A 26,293-nucleotide genomic window follows, 5' to 3' on the forward strand; every position below is an offset into this window, starting at 1 on the left:
GAACGAGGTAAGGACAAAATCATGAAAGTTCGTGAGTTGGGCATTCAAAGTCGGTGTCTCCAATTTTCCCGTCAAAATCGTGTTCCTCTTTTACTATGGAGATTTTATAGTCAGAAAGTCTCATCTGGACTAAAAGGATCCGGGGCAGTTTTTAACCCTTCCGCAGGAATTCTTGCCAGAGCTGACAGAGAGTTTGAATCTCTGGGTCCTGAAGCCTCACTGCAGGGATCAGCCATCAAAATAGAAGACGTTCCCAAACTAAAATTACCTGAGGTAATACTTTGTTTGGTTTAGTCCTGCCTTTTCTTATGCTGTATGCATGCCTATGATAAACTCTCCAGCATGTCCATTGCAGGACTTAACTTTAGGCAAGACAATCTTAAGTGACTTTTTTGGTTATGCCTCAGTCAATTCCAGCACCCCCCCCCCCCCCCCCCACCAACTCGAACAATAGCCCTGCACAGCATTGTTGCTTCTTTTATTTAATGACCAATTCATCAGCAAATGTAGTACGTTTTGTATCAAATACATCTAGATAGGACATAAATGGGATGCTAGAACTATACAGAATGACCTTTTTACATTCTACAGGAAAAGTCGCGCGTACCTAGGACTAAATTAGTCCAGAAATAGCTTAGATTTTATTGAAAGTAAGATGAGAAACAAAGAAAACAAACAGTTTTTGAGCCACTACCCTGATGTTCGAACAACTAGTTTGTCCCAGCTGTGGGGCCAGGCACATTTGCCAGTTCGTTTTAAAAAGCTTGGTTCTCAGATGTTGCTGAAATACCTGCAACATAACCTGCTATTACATACTGTGCTACTTGCGGCATATGAGAACTTGAGCTGCCAAAGTAAGATATCTCAAGTCTTTATCACTAAGGTACTTGCAAATTAAGCTCAAGATTAATTTTGCAGGCACATCAGTGATTCTTCCAGCATACCAGCAATAAAAATATTAAATGAGATCTGAACGTATTTTGAGAGACCCAAGTGCTACAGAATATGCCAGAATTCGTTTAGCTGATGGAGAGCATGGAGCACTCTTTCAAAGGTGTGAAACCCCCTTTTTTAATTCATACACAGCATGTTACAGAGATACCTGGGAATTTATTGAAACTGAAAGTAAATATTGCTGGTGGTTATGTCAAAGGTACATTAATTTAGTGGCATCTGAGAACCAGGCTTTACATAGAAATCTCAGATCTGACATCATTCACTTGTTACACCATTATTGTGTGTCCTTTTTCTATAGGTTGCATTCATTGGAAGGACAAGTGTAGGCAAGTCATCTCTGATAAATGCACTTCTAAACCAGACAAAGCTTGTGAAGACATCTAAAAAACCAGTATGTGTACCTATCTTGATATTTACGGAATGTAATATATATATCTCCATTCTGGCCTGAATTTCCTGTACACTGCAAAACTGTAAATTAATGCAAAAAATGCCAAGCAGAGTAACCAGCCAAGATAAACAGAGAAGTAAGTAGTGATTTCACCCACAGCTAGATACTTTGGACAACCCTACATTTGCCATTTAAAAATGCATACTAGATACTTTGCTATATTTTATTTTCAAGGGTCATACACGCCTTGTGAACTTCTTCAATGTTGGTTCAATCTTTTACCTAGTGGATCTGCCTGGTTATGGGTATGTGCAGGGCCTAGGAAGTCAGCGTGGAACTCGCCATTTTGTCAAAGTGGGAGAGAGCTACCTTAAAGAGAGGGCAGGAAAAGAGTATGTGGAATTATTAATTTTGGTCTTTTTTGCCTTGGCAGTGCGGCCTAGTGTTCAATTGGGTACCCAGAGTCCTCAGGCTCTTTGCTGGCTAGTTGCCAGGAGAGATCTGGAAAATTCTAAAAATTTTATTACTGAAGGACTTCTGCGGTAAAACAATGCAAGCCGTTTTGGAGCAGCCAATCAAAAAATTTACAATTTTTCCAATTCTCCAGAGTCTCTCCTGGTGACCAACTGCTGGCCAAAGAGCCTGAGGACTCTGGCTACAAGATTGCCTAGTGGTTTGGGCACCACACTTGTAATCTGGACATCCTGGGTTCAAATCCTGCTCTTACCACTTGGATTTGGCTCATGGTAGTCCTGTTGGTCATGCTATGTAAATCACCAACTGGTCTGGTCTATCTCCCTCCAGTTATTTGTATGCTTTTAGGTGCAGTGATTTTTACTGTCCCCAATTAGCACTGTAGTACTAAATACATATACTTCAACACTACGGTATAGTTTTTGCTGTTGTTGTTTTTATTATTATTATTATCATTATTATTAGGTATTAAAAATCACCCTAAAATCACCTTGAACCTAAATTAAAAAATACAGAAAATGCAAAAGTGAGCAAATGATGAAGGTACAAAACAATATTTTTTAAAAGTTCACGTCTCCATAAGATTACATGTAAAACTAATACTCAGCATTTTCTTTGGATGATAATTTAAGGTTGAGAAGCATTTGCCTTCTTATTGATGGAAAAGTTGGAGTGACAAAAAATGATCTCATAGCATTTGAAATGATGGGAGAAATTGATGCTCCTTTCCAGGTATGCTTTGCTGCCTCCTAGCAACATATTCTTTTACAGCCCTTTTCAGTGTAATGTGCATAGCGGACATCTTTTGACATTCATCTTTCGACATGCTATGTAACCAGGCCTATCATGTGCAAGTCACATATCACAAACATGGCGGAATTGCCAGTTGTTTCAGACGCTGAGTTTTGCACAGCTATGCAAGTTTTTGGTCTCCCTATTGATGAAAAATCTGAGCAAAATGGCCGAGAAGTGGTGCTATTTACAAAAACTGCTAATGTGACATGATGAAACCCATCAAAATATTCATCAATAAGCAACTCCGGTTTTGTCAGTAACATGCTTCTTATCAAGGCGTTATCACGATCTGTGTAGAGAAAGTCATAGTAAGGGACCGGTCATTATTTATGTAGGGGGGGGGGAGGGAAAAATATTTTGATAGATGAAAATTTTTGCCAGGCCTCCCCTCCTCAGATCTAAAAATGGCAAGTAGCCCCCCCTCTTAATTCAATATTTCATTGATGAAACCCCCCCCCCCCCCCCCTTAAGCGTCAGGAAAGGTTTTATCAAGGGCGACGCCCTTAGACTTTTAAGAACCAATTCTTCTTCGTTTGTGTGTACGAGGCTACCCAGATCTTCTGCTCAATAAAGTCCTTGCAGGAGTTCAATTTACAGACAGGAAGTCGGCACTTCATCAGAAACAAAAAATGCGCTAGAAAATATTTCCCTTTGTCACACAATACAATCCATCCATGCCAAACCTAAAGAACATCTTAATGAGTATAAATGGCATTTAATCGAGAATCAACCTTTGCTGAAAGAAATTTATCAGGGTCCACCGATTATATCCTACAAGAGAGGAAATCTTTAAAAGACATACTCGTAAGAGCCAAACTCTAAAGGTCAAGTATACAACATGTGCAACACCAGCAGGAGTCGTGTTAAGCCTGTCAACACTTCAAAACATCTTTAGCTAGGCTGATCTGGATTTGCCTTTTATTAAAGTGTGAAATATTAAAGCAATGAAGTTTATGACAATATTCTTCAAACTGGGTTGTCCATCTTCACCGCCTGGATCTTTGAAATTAATTTCATTCATAAAGTAATCCCATTTGCAAAAGCACAGACAAGACCCCTTGCAAAACCTAAAAGATGATCACCCCCCTATTAATTGTTCAAAAAGCCCCCCCCCCTCTTGCCAATCTAAAACAGCCTTGACCCCCCCCCCCCCTTTTTTTCCCTCCCCGCGCCCTCTACATAAATAATGACCGGTCCCTAAGTACTTGTGGACTAGAAAAAAACGACTACAGGCCAATATTTCAAACTGAAAATACCTGAAAACAGGTTCAAAATAAGATAAAATCACAATGAACACGAATTCACTCAAATGACAACACTCGTAGTCTTCCTCGCCTCCTGGCAGTCTTTACATCCTTGGTTTTCTCGTATAACGCCCTTACATTGGAAACGAAACGTTTTGAAACAAGAAGACTTTGTGCAGTATCCTCAATAGAAGAACCATTAATGTATCTATGATAAATCACTCGCCATGGCAAGTCTTTAGACCGAGTCTTCACCATTTCTGTGTGTGGACATGCGGGCCTGGTTACATAGCACGTCGAAAGACTGCGTGAAAGATGAATGTCGAAAGACTTCCGCTGCACGTAACACTGAAAAGGGCTGTAACCATTGAAACACATACCTGCATAGGAATGTTAGTATGCAAATTTGTCAAATGTTTAAGTAAAAAGGACTTTTAAAAGCCGGGGTGAGTTTCATGATTCAGCACATGAGCATTTCATCTGAACAGTCACTGAAGAAAGGGCCCAGGGAAGTTGCCAAGTTTGAAAACAAAAAAATCAAATTGAATGACAAGGTTAGCTTACTATTGGGTATCCACCCTATGACCTGTTCAGCATGGAAGACTTTGTCATCAGTACAAGACTCTAGCCGACACATCTTTGAGACTCACTGAGACACACATTTACCATGACAAGGTGGGGACCCCACTGACCATTCAACACAATTTCAACAAGCTAGCAGTCACAAAAGAACTTGCTCAAAGACATGCAAAATAAGTCAGTACTCAGAATGTCTCATTTCTATTTTTTTATTTCACCCCATTTAAGGTGGTTTTGACAAAAATGGACAAGCTGCCAAAGGCAAGACATCAGATGATGATAGACGAAGTGTACAAAATAAAGGAAAGGTTTTCATTGAACAGCTGTTTTCCCCACATATTTCCGCTAAGGTTGGTATCTGTACTCACCACAAACTCACTTTAACTTGTTGTTCCTATGGTGACTGTGTGTGTTGTTACTGAAAATATGCATGAGTATCAGGCATTTCTTTTGTTGGGGGGTGGGGGAGAGAGGAGAAGCCCTGGTACTTGGGTTATGAGATGCAAGACAAACTTAACCCCCCACCCCACCCCATTTTTTCTGGAACTACATTTGTTGTAACACTGCCTGTCTCATAACTGGTTTTCCCTTACAAATTATACACACCCAAACTTATTAATAATTATAATTTTGAGTGTTTAATTTGTTTGTTAAAATTTTTATTTCAATGTTCATGGTTTTCTGATTCACACTGAAATTTAATTAATTAATTTATTGTTGTAATCCGTTGTAGTGCCAAGGAGAAGACAGGCTTATCAGAGCTGAGATACTTTATTTGTCTCAGTGTCGGATTCACCAAACCGTTCAAGAACATGCAGTAGATGAAATGGAATGGGAAAGAAAAGATCGAGGATGGTGCTAAACAGCAAGTACAGTTCGGTTTACATCTGTGGGAAGAGTTTGTGTTGTCCCTGAAATTGTGTGAGCCCAAAGAAGACAGCTCAATACACAACTGAAGATATCGAAGAATACAAAGCACAACTCCCGACAACTTTGTGTTGTAACTGAGAATTGTGTGGAAACAAGGAAGGTAGTTCAATTCACAATATTGAAGATATTGAAGAATACAAAGTACAATTCTCGTACAAATCTGTGTTGAGAACTGTGTGGACACAGGGAAGACAATTTCAATTCACAAGACAGTGAAGAATGGAAAGTGCAATCCTGGAACAAGTTTCTCTTTTCCCTGACTTATGTCTGTCTGCAGCCTGTATGAGGGATGATGTAAAGTAACAGTACATACCAAACCTGTGGATAGTGGACATATAAACATCCACATGTATTCACTTCCATTTTAGTGAATAATTAATAAATATTCTTGTTAAACTCTTACTGTCACAGTGACAAGCTGTCGTGACAACCTGAGTGCTCAAGCTTGCTTTTTGACTGAACAATAGCTATTGAAGCAGCAACTTTAGAGCAACATTGCTATGCTAAAAACCGTCGTTGTCAAACATCGCATGTAACGTCCCTTTTTAATATTTCTATTCTCGCTAATATCTGTTCCAATAACTCAACAAAGACTCTACGGGAGAGACCACTGATGGGAACAATCTGTGGGATGCTGCCATATCAAATATCAGGGTCCCAGAGAAGTTTAAGGCTCAAGGCCGAGAGGTGTGGGTGTGTGGGGAGGGGAGGGGAGGAGAAGAGAGTGTGGGTGCGCGTTTTGACAAATCTATCTCCCACCCTTCTAGGGATGTAACCAGAACAGTGACCCGTTGATTCGGAAGCTATAAGAGATTTAGAATGGCGTTTACGGCAAACGGCAAACGTGAGATTCGCTTTTTTGTTTTATGAGTACATCGATAAGAAAAGTGCAAACTAATTCTGGCCTTCGATGCTAATGAAGGGCGCAAAACTACTCAATTTTACTGAGAAACGGCAATTGTAAGGTAAACATGGTCACGTGGTCATTTCTGTCATTTGCCGTAAACGTTATTCGAAATCTCTATTTTAAATTTGTCAAAGGTGAACATTCACAACAATGAAAAATATTCAATTTATAGAAAACATACTTTAATCATTCTTCGGCAATTTTACTGATTCTGTACAAATATAACTACTAGTCTCATTTTGTAAGCGTAAAAGCTCATTTTGTAAAAAAGAAGAATTGTAAAAGGTATAATAACGGCGAGATGTGAAAATTAAAATGACTTTGTCTTGAAATGATGATAAGGTTTGAAAGCGAATACAAAACAAAACAAACAAAGCACTTTCACAGATTTCCGAAACAGTCGAACACGACGGCTGTAAATATGGCTATCAACCAAGCAGGTCTCGGTTGTTGAAAGAGCGGATAACTTTATCCACTAAATAGGCCTACTCACCGCATATACCTGAAAAACTGCTATCAACCGAATAGTTATCCAGTGGATAAATTTATCTACTCTTTGAACAACCGGGACCAAAACCCCAAACAGAAGAAACTGGTGGAAAATGCGTAACGCCATATTATAGTTTGTTGTGTGAATGTATGACCAAGAAATAAGCTGTCTAGAGGCACACCAAACCATTACGATTGTGATCGAAAATGCGCCGTACTTTTTTTGTAAGTGTGAAACATATTAGACTCGCCCTGACTAAGTTTCAAGTTTAACAAGAAAACAGTTTGGTGATGCAATGCAAACGTTAGTAAACAAAGGCCAATAAAAGGGTTTCAAAAACCATCACCCCGACATAGTGGAGTTTTTAAGTAGAAAAAAAGCGAGTTTAGTCTTCCAAAAGAAGCTCACGAAGGTAACCAATAACACGCTAATTTGTTATCTTTGAAATCCAAACAAGATGCTTCGTCGTAAACCTAAAACAAGCTATGTACATCTTATATCTCGCTTTTCTAGATAAGTATTTTATAAAGTCTTAATAAATAACAAGTTCACTCTAAAAAAATATTTCAAACAAGTTTTAAACATATTCTTCGTCTTTCTTTCTTGGAGGACTCGAAGAATCTTTCAACTGCGCAATATCTTTATACACTCCTCTGAGATTATGATAACGCAGTCCCCAGTTTAACACATCATCCCAATTGAATAAGTCTTTAGCCCCATTCACGGGCTTATTACTCAAAGCGTTCGGTAAAATTTCTTCGTCGCTAAGGTTTAACGTACTTAGTGATCCGCGGTGAGAACTTCGCCCTTCGTGTTCCGCTCGTTCGCTCGTGTTTTTGTCGTTGCCTGTCGTGTCTCCATCGGCAAGCTTCGAAAACACCATACTTCCACGATCGTTATCCTCCCGGCTCGGTTCATCATTGTCATATTCAAATTCACTGCACGTGAAGGTATCATCAGAGCTCTCACTTGAGGTATCGGGAACTTCGAGCACACTCGACAGCTTATCGATTGTCGGAGCATCTTCGTCACTTATAGAAGACACAGCATCCAGTAAACTACCCGAGGGCGGTTGTTTCCGAAGTCGCTCGATCTCTGCCGCCGACAATCCTTGAGGCTCCCGACGGTTTAACGAAGGGTCTCTAAACGTGTTCGGATCGTATTGATAAGAAACTTCACTGTAACCGAGGCTTGCAACCTCAATGTCATAATGCTCCAATCGTTCTGAGTTGTTATCATCAGACCTGTGCCCGGCATCGGAGAAATCCGGTAGTTCGTCGCTACTCGACGAGCCCAGCGAACCTTTCCGAAAACGTCGCGAGGGTGGCGGGTTAGTCGGCCCGCGCAACCTTGGGTCTAGAATGGTTCTGGACAGCGGTTGCCGTTTATCCACGCCATGTCTGAAGTGAGGATTGGGAATTTTCCGCTCGCGATTTCTTGGTCTGTTATTCGACGAAGGACGGCTCGTTTCTTTCTCCAACGGTGTACTACGATGGTTTGGGGTTCGTGATAACCTGGATGCATCTCCGATATCAATCGGTGTTTCCCTGATCAGGGCCATATCATTGCGCATGATAAACTCTCCGTCAGACTCGGAGAAACCCGGGTCGATTTTCTCCTGTGATGATTTAGTGAGTTTGATTTGATAATCCTCCGGGGCGCCTACATTGTGTATTACGATGTCCTTTCCGTTCTGAAGCGTGGATTGTCGTAAATCTGTCAGGGACTTCTGGCTGGGATTGCGGATTACCACGCCGCTGTCGTCACTGCTGTGAGAAGGTGATGTACGTTGGGAAGCGTCTTGCACGTCTGCCGCCACTTCAGCGCCCGCGGTAGCGTCAAACTCCACCGTAGGCTTGCTGCTGGCTTGTTGTCGGAGACGCCGATAACGGCGTGCAAAAATTACTGCAATGACGATCAATATCACCAAAACTATAAAGAAAACAATCGCTGCGATTACCCCCGGACTCAGAGAACTTTCGTCATCTCCAGTTTGAAGATCCCCCTTGACGCACTCGTACTTCCCCGAATCACCAGCGCGACAAATCTTGTCTCCACACGGATGAGGCCAGCAGACTCCGGGCACTGAACATATATCTCCTTTGAAATCTCCATCGCATTTACACTTAAAGCTGCCATCTTTCTGTGGAAGACAAGTGCCGTTGTTTTTACACGGGTTCGGTTTGCACTGAGCGTCGCTGATACAGATGTGTTGCTCCCACTCCTCGTAACAGTAAGGTTTGGTCGGATCCGGGCACTGAAATGAAGCACATGAACCAGAGCCGTCACAGCCTTGCTCCACGGCTCCGCCTTGTGATGAAATCAGCGCGAACTTATTTGGCCCTGAGAAAGAAACATGAAGGCCATCGATGCTTAGGTCTTCCATACATCCGCGGAATTTAGTTAAAACCCCGAGCGAAGAATTAAACCCGCCCAAGTACCAGCTCTGGATGTTCTTTCCAAGGAAATCATGCGCGGTAGCGTCGAACACTTTGTCGTATGATTTGCCGTCGAGCGTGACAGTCACGCTTTTACCTTGGTGAAGAATGGTCACGTTATGCCACTCGCCATCTGTCACAGTGGTAGCCGTCACTACGAAGCTCGCAGTATTGCCTCCGTTACCGAAACTGTACTTGATGTTGCTTTCCTTTATCTGTAAGTAAGGAAAATGAGCATTACAAACGGCTGTAATCAGAGCATAGACCGTTACCTGCTAAATTCATTATTGATAAACTGGTTCAAAAGCTCATGAAACCGGTACAAGGGCTGGGAAAACCGATGGAGTCAAACGACGATCGGCACGGGTGGGTCGATACCATTATTTCAAATCGATACCATAGGACCACGATACTTCACCAGTTTTAGCATATTTTTTACATGATAAAAACGAGCAGAGAATGCGTAAACTGCCTGCGATACTCCGTTCGAGTGAAGAAAGCAGCAGAATAACAAAAATCGCGCTTACTGGACAAAGAATTTAATCTTAGAGTGGAGCACGCCACTTATTCCCCAAGAAGCCACATGAACCGTATCGAAAGCATCACCTGAGTATCGATATTTTACAGAAGCCCCAATACCGATGGTATCGAATATTTGATATTTTCATTTTGCTTCCGATTTGCCGAAAAGAGGGTGATAAGGTAAAGCAAGGCGCACTATTTTACTAATCATATACAGATGTCGCTCCAGAACAAAGCTGACACACAAAACCAAATGCATTACAGTGTTCAAGCGGGTTTAAATTGACCTTAGCCAAAGTAATTACACTGGCATTTAATAGGATATTCTTTGGAGAGACGATAAAAAGCTTTCCAACTTACTTCCAAAGTAGTGTATCCTGAAACACTGATTCCAGCTGAGTCACTAGCGAGAAGCAACAGTCCATCGTGTCGAGTGCGGAATCGAATGGAAAACTGCTCTGAGCTGGAAGAAGCTGCTCGCCGCTTGCGAGCGGAATTTCCTTCTTTTTCTTTCCGTTGTTGTTCGCGGCGATATCTCTCCTTAAACTTTAACACCAGGAAGCTGTTTACGCCGAATTTCACAGGTTTTACTTCTACAAAGAAATGAATTGAAGCAGCATAAGGCAGTGAATACTGAAAGAAAGCTATAAACTAAACAGAGCAGGAATCTGCAGTCACAGGGAGGCTCACTTGTCTCGCACGCGAGCTGCCACCAAGGAATACCTCCCTGTACGACACCAATTTCTTTTTACTTTTACTTTTTGCTAGAATAACATGAATGATGGATAAGAGAATCAGCTCTACAGTGTATGTGTTAAAGGGAACCCATGAATTTCCTACTGAGCGTTAGCCTAGTAAGGAAATGGCAAACTATATGAGGCAAAGAAAAAATCTTTTACTGCGGCGGGAATCGAACGCACGACCTCCGGATTTCAGGTTCCTTCTATGGGTACCAGAGTAGAGACGACGTAAAACAAAAGAAACAAAACAACTTCAAACAAGACCTAACCACAATAGGTCGAAAACAGTACAAATACAATGCTCTCCGGTACCTGCAGAAAGACCTGGATTTCACCAACCACTGTTCTACCGACTGAGAATTAGCTCTGAACTATTATAAAGAAACTTGAAACTGTTTTTCGGTGTCCTAGATCACCATGTGTACAAGCAAAATGTAGGTGAATACATTACCTTCTTCACAATTTCTTCCGCTGTATCCCCGCTGGCACTCACAAACGTAGTCAAACCAGTAATCCACACACTTGCCGCCATTTTTACACTGCCCAGCTGCACACTGGCCTTGTCGAGGGCAGCTGTCAGTAATGCCAGCGGACTCTGTAGCAGAAGTCGGGTCCATTTTCTTACCGTTGATGAACACATTTCGCATGCAGCCAAGGAAGTCATCAGTTTGAATGTGCTGTGCAGGATGACTCAGCGCTTGGTCGAAGTCTTTTATTCCACCCAGATACAGTGGCGAGTTCAACAAGTCCAGTTTCCTGTAGAAAGTCAGAGTCATGTGTTAGATTTCTGAAAAAGAGTTAAGTTAGAAGAACGTGGAAATATAAAACCTTATTGAAGTTTGTAGATATTGATAACAGTTTAAAGAAGAACAAAACAAGAACAAGAACAAGAACTCTTTTTACCCTAGGACAATTGCGCAGTGGAACAATCTCCCACCAGAAATTACAACATCTACTTCGCCATGTTCATTCAGGCAATCTTTGTGTGATCTTACATATTAGTAATTTTATGTTGTTTTATTCATTGTTGTAATCTTTATTATAGTTTAAAGCAGAGTGAAGACTTAATTGGTAAATAAAGGTGGAAGCAAAATCTTAAGCAGAAATTTAACCAAAGACAATACGTCGACGAATACCAGTTTCAAGTGGGTCTGAAATTTGGGCGCGGACTTTTCAAACTGAATAAAGTCAAGTTTCAGAAACAGGTGGCAGCCCAATACCAAGGATCTCCTATACCTGCCACCCACCCCTCCCTTCCCTATCTACTTACTGTAACTGTCCCTGAGATGTCACTGTCACTGGAACAGACCAATCAACTGACACTTGCCCAACCTGAAAATAATCCAAATATAGCGTTAGCAACGGAATGCAAATAAGGATAAATACACGTAAATCCTACGTCATCAGGCAATTCTTCTTCATCTTGTTTCGCAACTTTGTTGCGCCGTTGCGACACAAGTTGCACGATAACATGACCTCAAATGAACATGTCTCGCAACGTTTTTCTTAAAGTCAGTGTTGCACGAAGAATCGTCTTCTAGTTCTCGCAACGATGGTAACAACAAGCATTTGCGAGACATGATCACTTCAGGGCATGTTGCAAAAGAAAAGTTTCGTACAACTTGTGTTGGAACACAATTACCAAACAAGTCGCTAAAAAATTGCCTTATGAAGCATAGGCTTAAAGACCTGACAGTTTCAATCCTAGAATCTCAGTTGTTATGGGTTTAAAAGTCCTGACGAAGCACCTGAAAAGCGCAGTACTAAATATCTTAGTTAGCTCTAATTAAAACGTCCCATTCTAATCGCCTCGAGTTCAATTCGAGTTTCAGGTGAGAATCAATTCCGCACTCTGTTCGACGTTTATGCTAATCAAAAGCAAAGTGCATTAGTTGTTGTCTGTGTGGATTCTGGGATGATTTACTTCGATTTTGCCAGTTTTTGTGGGGCTTGAGTCACATTTCACGCAACTGGAATGCGGTATATACACTGAACCTTCCACAAAAAAACCTTACTAGTGTTTATTCATGCGGAAATGTTACCAATCGCAAGCGGTTTTCAACTGAACCTAAAAAAAAAGCAAATACTCTGACCAATCAGAACAGACGCAAATAGCGCAATGAACCAATCAGAACTCGAAACAAATACGTGTAACCGGCGCCAAGAGCGGGAAAACGCGTGCGACCAAGTTTGAGCAAACCACGATTGGTTCTGGCCAATTAAGACTCTGGAATTGGATTATCCAATAATCCAGTTTTTAATAAAGGGTTTGTAAGCCAAAACAAAAGTGTTGTCAGTTTGATTGTAAAAATGTAAAAGAAAAGCGAACAGAAAATCCACTGACCTTTCTGTTTCTGATTGCCGTGACCCTGTGCCACTGTTCATCAGCTACAAACTTGTCTGCTTCGACAACAACAGCAGTCTTGGTATCTCCGAGGTTAAAGGACATGCGAATCTTTCCTTCGATGATCTGTATGGCGATGAAATCCGAATCCGTCTTGTTCTGCCCATCAGTGTTGTACAGCAACAAGCCGTTATTTTTGGACGTGGAGAACTCGAATGTGATGTTGTTGAAGTCACCTTGTTGCAGACTCTCCAGCGTAGGAAGTTGTAGATATGCAGCGGAATCAAACCCGACACATGCGCACTGACACGCTTGGTTGGTAGCGCAGCTACACTTGGGCTGAGCCCATTGAGCAGATGTGGAAACGCGACAAAAGTCGAAACCAGAGGAGCAGTTCTTACCCAGGTATCCCGGTTTGCAGTCGCATTGGTAAGTCCCGACAAGATTCTTACAGGTTCCGCCACTCTGACAAGGATTCTGTGCACACTCGTTGACATCATCAGCACAAGTCAAACCTGTAAAACCGGTTGGACACTGGCATACAAACGCAGAGTCTTTATCTTGGCATGTGGCTCCGTTCTTGCACGGTTTTGAGTTGCAACCTTTCTTGCTTATTTCGCAAGTCTCGCCAACGAAACCCGGTTTGCACACACAGCTAAAGCGCCACTCATAATCTATCGATAGGAAGATGACAGGTACGGACTCAACAGTGGTTTGAGACCCCAGGGTTTGAATATAACTCGTGCACTCGCCTCCATTGCGACACGGACTGCTGGCTGTGCATGGAGTGTAGTCGACATTTTGGATTTGAACTTTGCCGTTTCGTTCCAAATCATGTTTGCGATTCCTCAGCAAGCCAGAAAGACGTTCTCGTGTCATATAATTAAACGGTTGAGTCCCTTTCGCGGCCACAGACAAATCCACGAGGCCATCTCCGATAGACTTCACACTGAAGAGTTGCGCGCTGTGTTCCGGTTGTGTAATACGGTTGATAGCATCCAGGAACAACTGGTACGACTGCGTGAGAAAGAGCTCAGGACTTGTGTTCTGTAATCGCACAGTTATGCTGCTGTCGAAAGTTTTAGAGTTGAAGGCAACAAATCGGACTTTCACATCATAGGAAACCGCCCATCTCCCATCAGAACCGTTCACTCTCAGATCCAGCTCAGCGCTGCCGTCATACCTCCTGTTGGTCATCAACATACAGCTCCGAGGAGGAAAACTAAACAAGTTGTTACTATTCCGAATTATCTCGCACACTAAGACGTCATCCACGTCCGGGTCTTCAGGTTGTACGTTTGCTATGAACCCGGATGCGAAACTGTTGTTGCTGTTCACGTGCACAACACGTGTAGCCTGAAGAGGTCTGTTATCATTCTCATCCTGGACCAGAATGTTGCAGTGCGAAAGAGCGGATTTCTGTGGGGAGCCATTGTCTGTTATTCGGATAGACAAGTTGTAAGATGAAGTGGCCTCCCGGTCGAGTTGCGCGGTGGTCGTAACCAACCCAGTTCCACTGTCTAACTGGAACTTTCCGAAGTTAGTCCCAGTGATGGCAAAAGTGAACGGCCCTCGGTTAGGGTCTATATCAGGGTCATGCGGCTGCAGTGTCATAACATGAGTGCCAGCGCGTTTGTTTTCTCTGACCATACCCGTGCAGTTCGCAAAGAGGCGTGGCGCGTTGTCGTTCACGTCATCAAGACGGACAACAACAGTAGCGTTTCCTGACATGGGCGGTCGACCCTGGTCTGTAGCAGTGACGGTCAGATGGTATTGTGGGACCGCTTCCCTGTCCAGCCTCTTGCCAGTCGTGATTGCGCCAGTATCTGCATCAATGGTAAAGACGTTACCGATGTTACCAGTCAGAATGCCGTATGTTATCCTCGCTGCAACTGGATGTTTGGCAAAGTCATCATCTACCGCTGTAACATTAGCAACAAACGAACCTGGACCTACATCTTCCTTCACTCTCTCGTTGTACACATGTTGAAGGAACCGAGGCGCGTCATTGGCGTCCGTGACTGTCACAACGATCGTTGCTAGGTCACTGGTATCCGGTGTCACGCTTGTCTGTAACGCGTTTTTAATTAGAACCTGAAGCCGTACAATGCCAGCTTGCTCACTGTCCAATCTTCCGGAAACGCTTAACACCCCTGAGGAGTGGTCCAAGCTGAATCCTTGGTTGTTACTCTCACCAACCAGAACAAAAACTACCTCACCGTCCGGGCCCTTGTCTTTGTCGGTTGCGTAAATCCGAGTCACAGACTGCCCCACAGGTGCGTTCTCGGCCACAGAAGCTGCAAACAAAGACTTGTTGAACTTGGGTGTGTACTCATTCACGCTGGTCACATGAACCAAAACTTTAGCGCGTGGCCGCGATTCTAACTGTGGATTTCCGTGATCTTTAGCAGTGACAGTCAATTCGTATAACTCTTGGATTTCATAGTCAAACGGTGCTTTGCTGCTGACAACCCCAGTGGTCGCATTTATTTCAAATAACCCCAGGACACCCACGCCAGTGATGCTGTACTCCACTCGACCCCCGTCACGCTGGTCGGGATCTAGCGCCGTAACGGTAACAACCGGGGCCCCGGGTGCCGTATTTTCCGGTATGTATCCATGATACACTTGCTCTGTGAAAACAGGTTGGTTGTCATTTGCGTCTAAAAGCGTAACACGCACGACGGCTGAAGCTGATCGAGGATTTCTACCACCATCAGTCGCCACAACGTTCAGTATAATTAATTTTGTCAGTTCGTAATCCAAATGCTTCTGCACAAAGATAGAACCATTCCTTCGCCCAATTCCAAGATAACCTGGAGGATCGCTGCTCTCTATATCGTAGAAAACTTGCCCGTTTGTCCCAGAGTCCTGGTCGGAGGCAGAGATTCTAACCACTTGTTTTCCTACAGGCAAGGTTTCCAACGGATTGGCTTGATACTGGTGACTTGAGAAGACAGGTGCAAAGTTGTTGGGTTCAATCACTTCCACGTACACATTGGCGCTGCCTTCCATAGTAGGATGTCCCAAGTCTTTCGCCCTGACCTGTATGTGGAACACTCCCAAACTACTGACCGAACCCGCCACTGTGACGTTACCAGTATCCGGGTCGATGTTAAACAGCGATGATCCATTCCCGCTGACTGTCTCATAGCGCACGCGTGCATTTGCGCCATCATCTTGCTCATCAACCGCCTCCACGCGGCCAACACTCTCCCCAATTCCTGTGTTTATTACGACGAAGAAGTTGTACGACAGGGACGTGAATACAGGGGAGTGATCGTTAGAATCGGTGACTTCGATGGTGACATTAACTGTTGCCTCGTTGAAGGGTGAATACGAATTCCTTGCTTTCACTGTGATATTGTACAGGTTCTCGTTTCCAATTCCACTTGGCTTCTTATAAACAAGCACTTTGTTAAGGTGCAAGGTACCAGTTTGACGATCTATGGTGAAAACGTCGCTTGAGGGAGATGGCAAAATAGAGTACAGAATCTCCGCATTTGTCCCCACGTCATCATCGAGCGCAGTAACATTCATCGCCACGGAGTCGATAGGCAATTTCTCCCGGATTTTCTGTGTCAGATGATCCGAGAGGAATCTTGGTGGGTTATCGTTGATATCCAAGACGGTAACAGTGAAGTTGGACGTTGTTTTATGTAGTGAGTCATCAACCGTCACTTGTAGAATGTACTGAGATTTTTCCTCTCGATTCAAAGCCTTCTGTAATGTCAAACTACCGTTACTTGCATCAAGGTGAAACACACTGTCTGGATTTCCACCCACAGCAAAACCAAACTGCATTTGAGCGTTATTTTTCGTGTCAGCATCTGTTGCGCTCAACACCGCAACTTGGTACCCCCTTGAGACATTCTCGTAAACAGATGCAAACAGTGGACCTACGAAAACTGGAGCGTTGTCGTTAATATCTTGTACGGTTACTACAACAACTACTTCACTTGCCATGGATCTGTTTGCCACGTCTTCAGCGCGAACCTTGAACGTATACGCTGCAGTGTTCTCTCGATCGAGTTGGACCTTGGTAGAGATACGCCCAGTCTTGAGGGACACATCGAATGCTGAACTTGCCTGGCTGTTTCCAGGGACCATTTTGTACTCAGTCTCAGCATTGGACCCTGAATCATCATCAGCTGCGTGTAACCAACGAACGGTTGTGTTCACAGGCATTTCCTCTTGGATTTCCACTCGATAAACGCTTTGATTGAATAAAGGAGCATTATCGTTCTCATCAGTAACTGTCACATGGATTGTCACAAAGCTTGTGAGTGGCTGACTGCTTCCATCCCTCGCACCGATAATGACATCATAGCTCATCTGTTGCTCAAAGTCCAAGTGTTTCAGGATCTTCAACTCTCCGCGAACTTTGTCCACTTCAAAAACATCTCCGATGTTGCCCGCTGCGATGAAATAAGACGTGTGCCCGGTAGCGTTTACAGTGACAAGTTCTGTCCCGAGTGGAGCCAGCTCGGACACCGTTACATTCACATCCTGGTGTTGGAATACTGGGAAGGAGCCCTGCACCACAGTAATTCGCACGTCAGTGGTAGCGGAGCGCTGAGGTGCATTCACATTAGTAGCCTTCACTGTGAAGACGTATGTTGCTTGGCCAGGGGGCACAGTTTGTGCCACGGTGATGATCCCTGTCCTGGGAGCAATTTGCAAAACAGAAGGAAATGACGCACTTGTTACTGTGTATACGGACTCAGCATTAGGGCCTATATCCTCATCTGTGGCAGAGACCATAATAATGAAGGTTCCTGGTAGAGCCCCTGGGGCAACTGATGCTGTGTACAGGTTAGACTTAAACACTGGATCAAAGTCGTTAGCATCTTCAACAGTCACAAACAAAGTGGCTCTTGCTTCTCTTCTGGGATTGCCTCCGTCGGTGGCCAAAACTTTCAGCTCATACGAAGGCGTGTTTTCACGATTAAGCGAAGCTGTGGTTTTTACTTCACCAGTGTTCGGATGAATCTTAAACAGGTCAAAAGTTGTTATCAGAGAGTATGTTATTTTTCCATTAAGCCCAGCATCAGCGTCTGTTGCAGTGACTTGCAGGACGGGTGTGTCTGCAGGGGAGTTCTCCACCACTGACCCCTTAAACACGTCCGGCTGGAAGACAGGCGGATTGTCATTTCTATCAGTCACCTTCACTATGACTACAGTTTCACCCACACGGGGCGGAGTTCCTCCATCTTTTGCCTGCACTCGCAGGGTGTACAGCGCCTGCGTCTCTCTATTCAGAGCATTCCTCAGTCCTATTTGGCCAGTCTGACTGTCAATGGTAAAAACACCTCCATCATTGCCACGGATAATATCGTACGTCACAGCACCATCTTTGCCTTCGTCACCGTCCACAGCTTTGACCGTGATGACATTGGCTTCCACGTGATTTTCATAAACCTCTGCAGGATAGGAGGTTTTGGAGAAGGTGGGTGTGTTGTCATTGATGTCGCGTAACACAATCTTCAAATTCTCATCTGAGAACTGTGGCGGTGTCCCTAGATCAGACGCACGGATGACCAGGGTGTAATTGGGTGTGGTTTCACGGTCCAGGGATCTTATGGTGCTCAGGACTCCATTCATGGGATTCATCTCAAATCTGCCATTCTCGTTTCCAGCCACAATGCTATAGCGCACTTCTGCATTGCTTCCTTGGTCTCTGTCAATTGCTAAAAATCTTACAACTTCACTTCCAATTGAGATATTTTCAAAGATTGGCACCGTGCTCATTCCTGCCTGGAAAATTGGAGCATGATCATTAAAATCATCCACTATGACCGTCAGCCTCATCTCTGCACGCTTTGACGGGTGACCCTGGTCAGTTGCAATCACTTTGACAACATACCTGTCTCTGACCTCACGATCTAAACTCCCTGATACCGGCAATACACCATCACTTGCACCTAAACTGAGTGGAGCTAAAGCATCAAGCTTGACCAGGCTGAAGGTGATCTTGCTGTTACTTCCTGCATCTAAATCAGCCACCATGATTGTTGTGATGATATCACCTGTTCTGGCATGCTCTGATACATGGGTGATATTACTGGATATGAAAGATGGGCTGTTATCATTGATATCTGTTAATGTCACCTGAACTGTTGCTGTGCTGGATAGCTGCATTGCCACAGGTATCGCCTGATCTCTTGCCATGATGCTCAGTAAATAAGAACTCTTTTTCTCACGGTCAAATGTTCTAAGGTTGTAGATAGTACCATTTGGATAGACTGAGAAGGTGCGGTCACTGTTTCCAGAGAGTATTGAGTATGTAATTAATGCATTGGTACCAAAGTCTTTATCAGTGGCTGATACAGTTACAATGCTACTGTATGGTACAGTGGCTTCAGAGACACTCACAGCGTACTCACTCTGTGAAAACTGTGGTGGGTTATCATTCCTGTCCAGGACATTCACATAAACTTCAGCATAGGAGGACATGGGAGGGTTACCATGGTCACTAGCAGAAACATTCAAAATATAGACTTCCACTGCTTCTCTGTCAAGCCTCTGTGTCACCTTTAAATTTCCACTCAATGAGTCGACCACGAACACATCTCTGTGATTACCCACAATGCTATAGCTGATCCTAGCATTCTCTCCAGTATCAGTGTCTGTTGCCGTCAAAGTTCCCATGACTCTCCCAACTGCTGTTCCTTCAAGGACGTTAAATGAATAGAATGGACTTGAAAACTGAGGGGCATTGTTGTTGGCATCACTCACTGTTACCATGACAACACAGTTTGAGTGCCGTCTTGGACTCCCACTGTCAGTTGCCGACACAGTTAGGGTGTACCTTGATTGAGACACATGATTTAATTCTTTGTTGGTGGTGATCTCACCGGTTGAGATGTTTACTTGAAAAACATCATCATCATTCCCACTGACAATAGAATATTCTACATCTGCATTGAGACCTTCATCCTTGTCGACAGCAGAAACAACACTGACTATTTCACCAGGTGGTAACATCTCCCTCACAGTTGATCTGTAAATATTCTGCACAAAAATGGGAGGATTGTCATTCACGTCCAGCAAAGTGATTTCAACTGTAGCACTACTTGTCCGCGGGCTTGGGCCACTCAAATCCACTGCATACACAGTAAGTGTGAACACAGATGTTGACATACTATCATAGTCAAGCTCAACAGCAGTTGTCACACTACCATTGTTTTCATTCACAACAAATGAGCCATTGCTGGAATCTGCAGTGACAAAGTACCTCACATCTGCATCGGGTAAGCTTGGAGAGAAGGATGCCTGCACTTGAGTTACTGATGTCCCCAGGCGACTGTTTTCCTGAACAGAATCTCTATAGGTTGCTTTAGTGAAAGTGGGTCCACTATTAGGCTGGCCTTTCTTGAATACAGTCACCAAAGTTTCTGTAATTTGGTTAGGAATGCCTCTGTCACGAGCCGATACCCTCAGCCGAAAACTCAAACGGTCGCTGGGCAGCTGGGATTGTGTTGTCAACTGCCCTGTGTTTGGCTCCAATTGGAAAAGATTGGTATCTCCACTTTCAATGTTGTAAGTTACCTGTGAATTCCTCCCTTCATCTGCATCCCTTGCCAAAATGGTTGCAGCAACACTGTTAGAAGCTGCAATGCCAGGTGCAGTAACAAATCTGGGTTTGTTATCATTCACATCTTCCAGCACAATAGTGATTTCTTTGACAGCAGAACCCCGTGCAGATTCTGGCTGCGCACCATCAGTAGCTCTAATAACAAGTTTGTATGAAGGAGTGCGCTCACGATCTAGCTGCCTTCTTGTAGTGATAACACAAGTGTTGGGGTCCACTTCAAAAGCCATCTCCTCGAGTGGTGTTTGACTGTCGATACTAAATGTTACGCGGCCATTTTCACCATTGTCTTTATCAGTCACAAAGCACTGACCAACTTGAGACCTGGCAGTCACATTTTCTGGCAACCTGATGATACTAGGGTGATCTGCAAACACAGGGTTGTCATTCTGATTAATAATATTTACTGTAAGCCAAGACACTGCAGACTGAGGAGGGTTTCCACGATCATCTGCAGTAATGTTTAAAACATACTTCTTGGTCCTCTCAAAGTCAAGTGGCTTAATAAGAAAGACTTCTCCTGTCAAGTGGTTGATGTCGAACACAGCTTCTAAATTTCCTGATGTGATGGTATACGCAATCTCAGCATTAACACCTGCATCCCTGTCCACTGCACGAACAACTGCAACTTGAGATGATACTGGCAAATTCTCCGTGGCATTGACGAACAACTGGTTCTCGGTGAACTTGGGTTTATTGTCATTGGTGTCACCTACAATAATTTCAAGCTGCACTTGAGAGTACATACTGTTGTTGACAACATCTGTGGCCTGAACAGTAATGGCATAGTGGTCCACCTTCTCTCTGTCAAGTGATTGGTTAAGAAAGAGATTTCCGCTCACAGGATCAATTGAGAACACTTCAGAACTTGGTCCACTCAGAATTGAAAATGTGAAGTTAGCATTGACACCTTCATCAGGGTCTGAAGCAATTACTTTGTAAATGATGGATCCTACTTGAGATGACTCTTTGGCTGTCACAAAAACAACAGAGCGACGGAACTCAGGAAGGTTGTCATTCTGGTCTTCAATTGTAACCACCACTATAGCTGTGTCTTGTCTTGATGGTGTGTCACTGTACATTGCCTTTGCAAGAAATGTTATAACATTTTGTCCACTTTGTGCAATTAACTGCTCCCGATCAAACAGTCTTGTTGTTATGATCATTCCGCTAGTGGAGTCGACAAAAAAGCCTCCATGCAAGTCAGTTAGAGAATAAACAATCTTCCTATGCTTCAGGGATTCATCTGATATGAGAAGCAGTCTGCCAGTGATGGTACCTGGCAGATGGTTTTCCACAACAGAGAATGCAAAAGTGTCATTAACAAACATGGCCTGATGCATGATGGAATCTGAAACATTAACTGTCACTGATACCACACTGGTGAGTGGTGGAGTTCCTTTATCAGTTGCAGTGACTGAGATTGAATACACTGATCTTGGTTGGTTAAGTTTCTTGTTAACAAACAATATTCCATCGTGAGAAATTCCAAAGAAACTTTCTTCATTGCCTTTTGGTGCAATTATGTAAGTTACCTTGCCATTGTTGCCGCTGTCTGGATCTTGAGCTGTTACAGGAAGGATTTGCTTTCCCACTGGGGTGTCACTAGGAATACTAACAGCAAACGAAGGTGACAAAAACCTTGGTGGATGATTGGTTATAATGACCACAGTTAACATGAAGGCAGAGTGCAGAGGAGGTGCTCCTAAGTCCGATGCCAACACTCGCACGATGTACTGAGAATCGTCTATGCTGGATACCTTCCTGGCTAACAACACCATTCCTGATGTCATGTTCACTGTGAAAAGTCCACTGCCATCATCAGTCAACTGATAATGGACAACTCCATTTAGTTCAGCATCCTTGTCAGTTGCACCAGCGAGGTAGATTCCTTTCCCAACAGGCCAGGATGCATCAATGGTCACTTCTGCACTTGAAGGTGAAAATTCTGGAGGATTATCGTTTCTGTCCAAGATGTCTACGTTCACTGAGGTTGTCGCTGATAAAGGACGTACAGTTCCCACCTTGGCTATAACACTTAAAAAGTACTTTGTTTTGGTTTCCCTGTCTACTTGTCCATCAACCATGATAATACCTCCAGCACGGTCAACAATGAACAACTGGTGTGGATCACCTGACAAGATCTCATATTGAATACTGTCATTTTTGGATTTTGTTGTAGCAATGACTTTACCAATGTAAGTCCCAGATGGAACATTTTCATATACTGAGAAGTTGTAAATGTTGTGTTCAAACTCAGGTGGATTGTCCGATTGGCCTTGCACAGTCACCTCAACTGTAGCTGCCTGCTGCGCGTAAAGGCCACCCATATCACGAGCTGTTATGTTCAGCTTGTAAAAGCCTTTGACTTTGCTATCAAGGGGAGTGATTGTTCTTATTTCACCACTTGATCTGTTAATAAAGAACTTACCATCACCTCCACTCACAATCATGTAGATGATTTGTCCATTGGTACCTATATCAGCATCAGTTGCTGTAACTTGAGTAATAACTCTTGGCTGGGTGTTAGATAAGATGCTCTCAATATAAGTAATGGGATAAAATGTTGGACGATTATCATTTACATCTGTAACGTGTATACAGACTAATGTTCTTGAAGACTGCCGCGGAACGCCATGATCACTAGCCATAATGGGTATGTCATAAGAGCTCTTCAGTTCACGATCAAGTTTAATTTTGGTAGTCAAAACACCAGTCCTTGCTGCAATACTAAAAGTATCCAGTATAACCCGAGAGGTAGAATCAATTTTATAAGTTACATTGCCATTAGCACCCACATCATCATCTGTTGCCTGAAGAGTAATAACAGCAGTCCCAGGATCCTTGTTCTCGGCTAATGTTGCATTATACACACCCTGGGAAAATCTTGGTGGATTGTCATTGGTGTCATCTATTGTTACTATGACAACAGTGGTACTATTGAGCGGTGGCAAACCATGGTCCTTAGCAAGCACAGTCAGTGAAACTTGCGGGAAACGTTCTCTGTCAAGAGACATAGCAGTTGTAATGAGGCCTGATGTAGAGTCGATTTGAAACCACCGCAGTCCATTACCACTTAAAATTGAATAGGAAATCTGGCCATTAATACCAGTGTCAGAATCAGACGCTGTTATACGATACACAGAGCTACCATTCTGAGCTTGTTCACTAACTGATGCTAAGTACGCTGACTCATTGAAGGTTGGGACTTCATCGTTAACATCCACAACAGACAAAAGAACATGAACCGACGAATCAAGACTTGGACTTCCACCATCTCTTGCAGTGACAGTGATGTTGTACGATGCCAATCTTTCACGATCTAGCAGTGTTGCAGTTTTTAGATTATAGACAGCCCCATTTAAATTTGTATTTGTCTTGACTAATTCAAAACTTCCATTACCATTGGAAATCTCCATGTTTACGTCGGCATTTGCACCAGAATCACCATCTGTGACATAAAAAAGTGCCACACGTGTGCCAATAGCATCACTTTCAGAGATGTTATGTTTTGTGAGAATCACTCGTATTTGCGGCTTATTATCATTGACATCTCTAATGCTAATTTCCACATTTGTGCTGCTTTGTTTAGGAGAACCACTTTTTGGCTGGTCTTTCGCAATCACTGTGAATAAGTAAGACTTTTTTACCAATTTTTCGTAATCAAGGGGTGCCTTGGTTCTGATAACCCCTGTAGTAGTATTCAGTTCGAAATCATTCGAATCGCTGTCCGGATCATTTGGAAAATAATACATCACTTTACCATTCCAAGCCTCATCCTTGTCTGTTGCGGAAACAGTTAATATATTGACTCCAGCTCGAGTATTCTCGTCAACTGTGGCATTGTACAAGTTTGCTGTAAACACGGGCTCATTGTCGTTTACATCCAGAATTGTAATGTTTACTAAACAAAAGGCACGTAGCGAAGGTTTTCCTCGATCGCTTGCAGAGATATTTATCTGGTATAAACTCACATTTTCCCGGTCAAGACTGCCTTGTGTTATGATACACAAGGAAGGGCCACGGCATTCGGTTGCGTTTCTGCCAAGTTTAAATTTCCCAGCTTCGTTGCCGGAAATGATCGCATAATCAATGGTACCATTTTCTCCGGCATCCTTGTCAGTTGCAGAATCGATCGCATACTCATTGTTCGCCGGATTTTCGAAAATGTTTAAAAGGAAAACTGGCGAGGGAAATTCTGGAGTGTTATCGTTAATATCGTCCACTTGAACACGCACAGTGAAAAAAGAAGGGCTTCCAAAAGAAGTCAAATTGCGAACTTGCAAGCTAATCGGATTTGATTTCAAACTGTCTCGATCGATTCTCGAAGTTGTAGTGATGATCCCAGTTTGAGGGTTCAGTGCAAATTTAAATGGAGGATTCCCGTCGATTGTATACGTCTCTCCTTGCTGTATATTAATAGCTCCCACGAAAGCTCCAGCTGGTAATTCTTCTTGAAGTTGGAAATTGTATGACTGGGCAGAAATCGGCCGTATGACTGCTGCCAAACAGCACATAAAAGCGCATAATGCTGCATGCGTTCTTGTGAGTTTCCAACACAGGGTTGCTTTAACCATTGCTTTTCAGTTCGGCGAATTCTGTGCTAATCCTGGATGTCATAATAGTGAGTTTGTAACGCCGGCGAAACAGATGAGAGATACCATAGCCAGTTTGTCTCTTGTCGGAGAGTCACTATAGAGAAATATATATAACAACACAAACCGTTAATGCGTTACACGGGACATCGAATACAAATTTTGCCCGAGTTGTTGACTTGACATTCTGTACAAACATCTATCATTCGCAAGGGTTTCGCTCCTCGCCGTTGGTTTGAACCTTTAAATCCAAACAACGATATCTTTTACAGTATTTGCCAACCTCAAGCATGCGAAATTACGTGTTTCCCAGCGAATATCGAGCTTGACTCACTTTCCACTATACTCGAGAAAATTTGAGTGCATCAATGCAAAGCCGCCGCTCTATTCGGTTCTGTCAATCATCAATGACGCGTAGCAAGCTAACAACAAGAGTGGGAGGGGTTTTATAAACACACGTGACTAACAAACAAATGGTATAAATTCCTCGCTGTCCGCGAGTCAATAAAGCGTTTCTGTGCAGGAAAACGTGGAATTTACAATCCTGAGAGCGTATACATTGCATTATCAACCAATTATTCTCCTTGTCGCCAAGTATTCTCGGCGCATGGAGCACAAAATGACACACAAAACCTGCGTCTTTCCGGGGACTAATCGATGAATTTTTTTATCCATTCTGTCCCAAGGGGGCGTGATTCACCCCTTAAGAGTGGCTATCAATTTACGTCTGACAAATGGAAAACAGTGAGACGCAAACAAGTTTATTGTCCAAAAATTGGAAGATTGGGTTTCCAGCATAAAGCTGGTTGATTTCGACCTGACCTTTTTCCTAGCTTGGGACAGAAGAACAAATTATAAACTGCTTAATAAAAGTCATTCATCCGTATTGTTTAAAAAACTAGCAATCATTTTCACTTGACGGACCACCTAGTAAGCTCGATGGAGACAGAAAACGTCGCCTACACTGACTGAGGCAGGCATTCATAGCGCCAACTATGCGGACAGCCAAATATCAAGCAAGGTAACTCGGAACGCTTGCGTAAGCGATTTAGCTGTAAAGGTTATGAAAACGCTGTACAGAGAGAGCAATTTCATTGGTCAGAAATGCGAGTTGAACGAAATCGGTGAGAAATGCGAGTTGAACGAAATCGGACTGTTTATATTTTACTTTTCACGTGCCGTATGAACTCTCGAAAAAAGTCTCAGCAACGTGCTCAAGCTAAGGCATGCCATGAACGACGGAAGTTTATACTGCGCTGAAGAGCGCTGACTGAATGATAATTTAGTGAACAT

The 26,293-nt window shown here is 43.2% G+C and overlaps 2 protein-coding genes across 3 annotated transcripts; one reads left to right on the forward strand and one right to left on the reverse strand.

Annotated features, from left to right (window-relative positions):
• The first annotated feature begins 8 nt into the window (after positions 1 to 8).
• Positions 9 to 5,778, forward strand: LOC146463283 (uncharacterized). Its single transcript, XM_085084635.1, has 6 exons — positions 9 to 273; positions 1,256 to 1,348; positions 1,583 to 1,740; positions 2,455 to 2,554; positions 4,669 to 4,790; positions 5,174 to 5,778. The coding sequence occupies exons 1-6, from the start codon at positions 22 to 24 to the stop codon at positions 5,259 to 5,261; spliced, it is 813 nt and encodes a 270-aa protein (XP_084940761.1). The 5' UTR covers positions 9 to 21; the 3' UTR covers positions 5,262 to 5,778.
• Positions 5,779 to 6,437: 659 nt separating this feature from the next.
• LOC146463284 (protocadherin Fat 4-like) lies at positions 6,438 to 25,356 on the reverse strand. 2 transcript variants are annotated; one of them, XR_014856940.1, is made up of 6 exons: positions 12,812 to 25,356; positions 11,738 to 11,799; positions 10,919 to 11,223; positions 10,088 to 10,320; positions 6,840 to 9,420; positions 6,438 to 6,762 (listed from the first exon to the last, which is right to left on the reverse strand). XR_014856940.1 is itself a non-coding variant. In XM_085084634.1 (5 exons), the coding sequence occupies exons 1-5, from the start codon at positions 24,980 to 24,982 to the stop codon at positions 7,345 to 7,347; spliced, it is 14,847 nt and encodes a 4,948-aa protein (XP_084940760.1). In that variant the 5' UTR covers positions 24,983 to 25,356; the 3' UTR covers positions 6,438 to 7,344. The 2 variants fall into 2 exon arrangements, 1 of the variants encoding a protein (XP_084940760.1); XM_085084634.1 differs by having other exon boundaries at positions 6,438 to 9,420.
• Positions 25,357 to 26,293: the final 937 nt, after the last annotated feature.

The sequence above is a fragment of the Pavona decussata genome, unplaced genomic scaffold, assembly GCF_977016875.1.
Source record: "Pavona decussata unplaced genomic scaffold, jaPavDecu1.1 SCAFFOLD_179, whole genome shotgun sequence".
Taxonomy (NCBI): Eukaryota; Metazoa; Cnidaria; class Anthozoa; order Scleractinia; family Agariciidae; genus Pavona; species Pavona decussata.